Below are 3,062 nucleotides of genomic sequence, written 5' to 3'. Positions count from 1 at the left end.
CACACAAACACACACACACACACACACACACACACATACGCACACACACTCATACACACTCTTACACAGACACCCACATATACACACATACACACACAAACACACACACATACACACACATACACACCTACAAACACACACACACGCACATACACATACACAAACACACACACAAACACAAACACACACACAAACACACACACAAACACACACATGAATAAACAAACAAAACAAACACCAAACAAAGCTGTACTCACCACCACAGGCCTATGATATCCGCTGGAAACATAAGGACAAAATATAGGCAGGTTACTATCCCTTGGACTTGCATCTCGATTTCAGCAGAAAAAGGGGGAAAAGTAGATTGTTCCGTGTTATTTTTAACCACTTTCCACTATCACCGTCTTTTCCCTTTGATGTTGCCGCCGGGTGAACCTGTCGCTACCCTGTAAATATCCTTTGAAGTTCGCCGCTACCACTTTTCTCGCTGCTTCTACCGTTTTCCTTCTCTCCCTCTCTCTCTTTCCCCCTCCCTCTCCCTCTCTCTCTCCTTCCTTCCTCCTGTCTCGCAGGCTCTGTCGTTAATTTATTACCGAGTGTTGAACGTTTGACGTAAATTGTAGATAATTAGCTATCACCTCATCTGAATCTGGGTACAACCAGGATAGGGAAATGTAAATCCACTACATCACATGTGAGGGACTCGCCTCTCTCTCTCTCTCCCTCTCTCTCTCTCAGTCACGGGCTTGGAGTATCACCGACGAGGTACCTTTATTCTACCCACGGTTAATCCAAGCTCATACCACAAACTAACACTTCACTCTACAACTAACTATCTTCACAATCAACTGGCCTGGACGTAAGTTTTTTTCTCCTATTTATTTCCGTGAGCCGGGGAAGAAATCTGTGTGTTTTCAAAAACAGTGTCTGGATAGGATACAATATACTCTCCTCTTGTACATGGGTGTGTCTCAACATGTGGTTTTGGACTTCCAAATCAATGTAGGCTCGAGATCGTGCAAAAAGGCATACACACATATATAACTTCAGTGTTTGTGAACGTACTCCGTGTCCAGATTTCTCCGAATGTCGGGGCTCGAGGAGAGAAGATTTCTGAACGTATCAGGTCTGTGCATATTTCTATTTTATATAATCTTGTTGTCACTTCCCGAGTGTGTGGAAATTATTTTGGCATTCACACCTAATTTCATCCCTGGCAGCGGTTTTTACCTATCTCTTTCCGATTTCGTTCAGACAAATTTTTATAAAATTCATGTTTTTTTAACCCCCAACGAGAATGAAGTAGTAAAGGAAAACACGCAAGGTGAAGATTTGATGCATCAACTGTTCTGACTCGCCCGCACTCCTTTGTCCTTGGCGATGGTAATCTCTTAATCCTTCTGTCTCCTGTCTTGCTTCCTACAAACTGCAGTCACGAACTGCCATTGTCAATAAATATGTTCGTTAAGCGGTCCGTTTAGTCGCCGTCTAACTCCGCATTTGTGACGCCACGTGTCCCCTGAAAAGGTAAAATTGACGAATACGTTGGCATCCACATTGAGCACATTAATATATCCACATCGGTATCCATCATCCAAGACGTGGGAAGAATTCCGTGAAGGAAAGCTGGGGGCAGCCATCCATGAATCTTTTCACACCAGAAAGAACTAGAATCGTTTTAGTTTGCATGGAGAAAGAAGGATAATTAGGTGGGTGTTTTTACAATCGAGGTTGTTGGGAGGCTCAGTTTAAACCTTTTGAAATTAATATGTCGTAAAAATAAAGTCCTGCACCCAGGCTTTTTCACGGGGATCCTGTAGGTGTAATAACTTTTTGGGTAACACTACAACGTGTTTGACAGGTTATATTTGTCTTTGAAAGATATTCTAGGATTTAAAATGGAGGGACATTTGAAATAATGCAACACATAAAAAGAGATCCTTCCAGCACACTAGTTTTGTAGGCCCTAACTTCCGGAAGACCTTCACGCAGAGACTGATGAATGTACTGGTGACCCCTACGTCCTTTGAATGTTCCAACCCGGAGAAACTTGAGGACAACTCTGAGAGAAGTTCAATGGAATAAAACAAAAGCCAGCGACGTTCTTATATCCGTACAACTTTCTTGGAAAATGTCCGGATACAATCAGATGACTCTGGTTTTCCTCGGGATTGTTCCTGTGAGTGGCCGTAATTGCCCGAGTGTGGTCAGTTTATGGGGTCCCGTCTGGAGGGTAGAGGTGTTTCAACATGGAGGGTCAAGCGAGGGCGGCGTGGCTGGCCCGGAGTTCCCTGAAAGACAGACACAAACGAAACACGTGTCATGTGATTGTGGTCAAGGTTAGTGGCGGCTGGTTAAAGGTAGGCCGTACGAGGACTGCTCAGTTTGTCACATGTCCAGTTTGTCATAATTACAGCACTTTAACAGTAGTTGTAACTTATGTTTTTTTATTTTCCACCTTCAAATTGGTGGTGTAGAGATAGTCCCTCTAAAATGTCAATTTAGCTTGTGTTGGTCATTTTTGTTTTCTTTTTGTATGCAAATATAAGCAAATTACTCTGTAAAATTTCAACAATGAATGTTCTTTCGTTAAAAACAATTGAAAAGTAAAATTGAATTCTTACAATCAAGCAATCATTCATTTACTCTTTTTGAGAGTGTCAGTGATAGCTTCCATCATGCAGGCACAGCCGAAGCGGGGTCGTGGGCCTGTGACAAACTGGGCCTGTGGCAAACTGGCATGCTTCCGGCTGTACAGCTCTCCTCATTGTAAAAGTCGTGAGAGAGTTTTCCTAAATGGAAAGGCGTTGGTAGCCTCGTGGTTATGCTATGGTACACGTAATGGTGAGAATGTATGTTCGGGAGTTCGAGGCAATCATGCCAAGTCCGACTCTGAGGTACTTAGGAAAGGCACTTTGCAGGAATTTGTTTTGTCATATATATCATGATGGACGTATCTATGGTCTAACCTTACAGCTTTGAAAGCGGTATTAAACATAATAATATGCAATGTCGCATTCTTTTTTCTTTTTATTTATTTATTCATTTATTATCTATCTATT

The 3,062-nt window shown here is 42.3% G+C and overlaps 1 protein-coding gene across 1 annotated transcript in view; it reads right to left on the bottom strand.

The window, feature by feature from the left end:
* Positions 1 to 257: 257 nt before the first annotated feature.
* Positions 258 to 3,062, bottom strand: part of LOC106014035 (protein Wnt-6) — a gene marked incomplete at its 3' end in the record, with an annotated part of 11,864 nt that continues 9,059 nt past the window's right edge. The window contains 1 exon segment of the mRNA XM_013091040.2: positions 258 to 2,291. Within this exon segment, the coding sequence (XP_012946494.1) occupies positions 258 to 331 (74 nt within the window).

Source organism: Aplysia californica, unplaced genomic scaffold (genome assembly GCF_000002075.1).
Source record: "Aplysia californica isolate F4 #8 unplaced genomic scaffold, AplCal3.0 scaffold01929, whole genome shotgun sequence".
Taxonomy (NCBI): Eukaryota; Metazoa; Mollusca; class Gastropoda; order Aplysiida; family Aplysiidae; genus Aplysia; species Aplysia californica.
The sequence above is the reverse complement of the archived record's forward strand: the minus strand, read 5'-3'. Positions and strand labels throughout refer to the sequence as shown.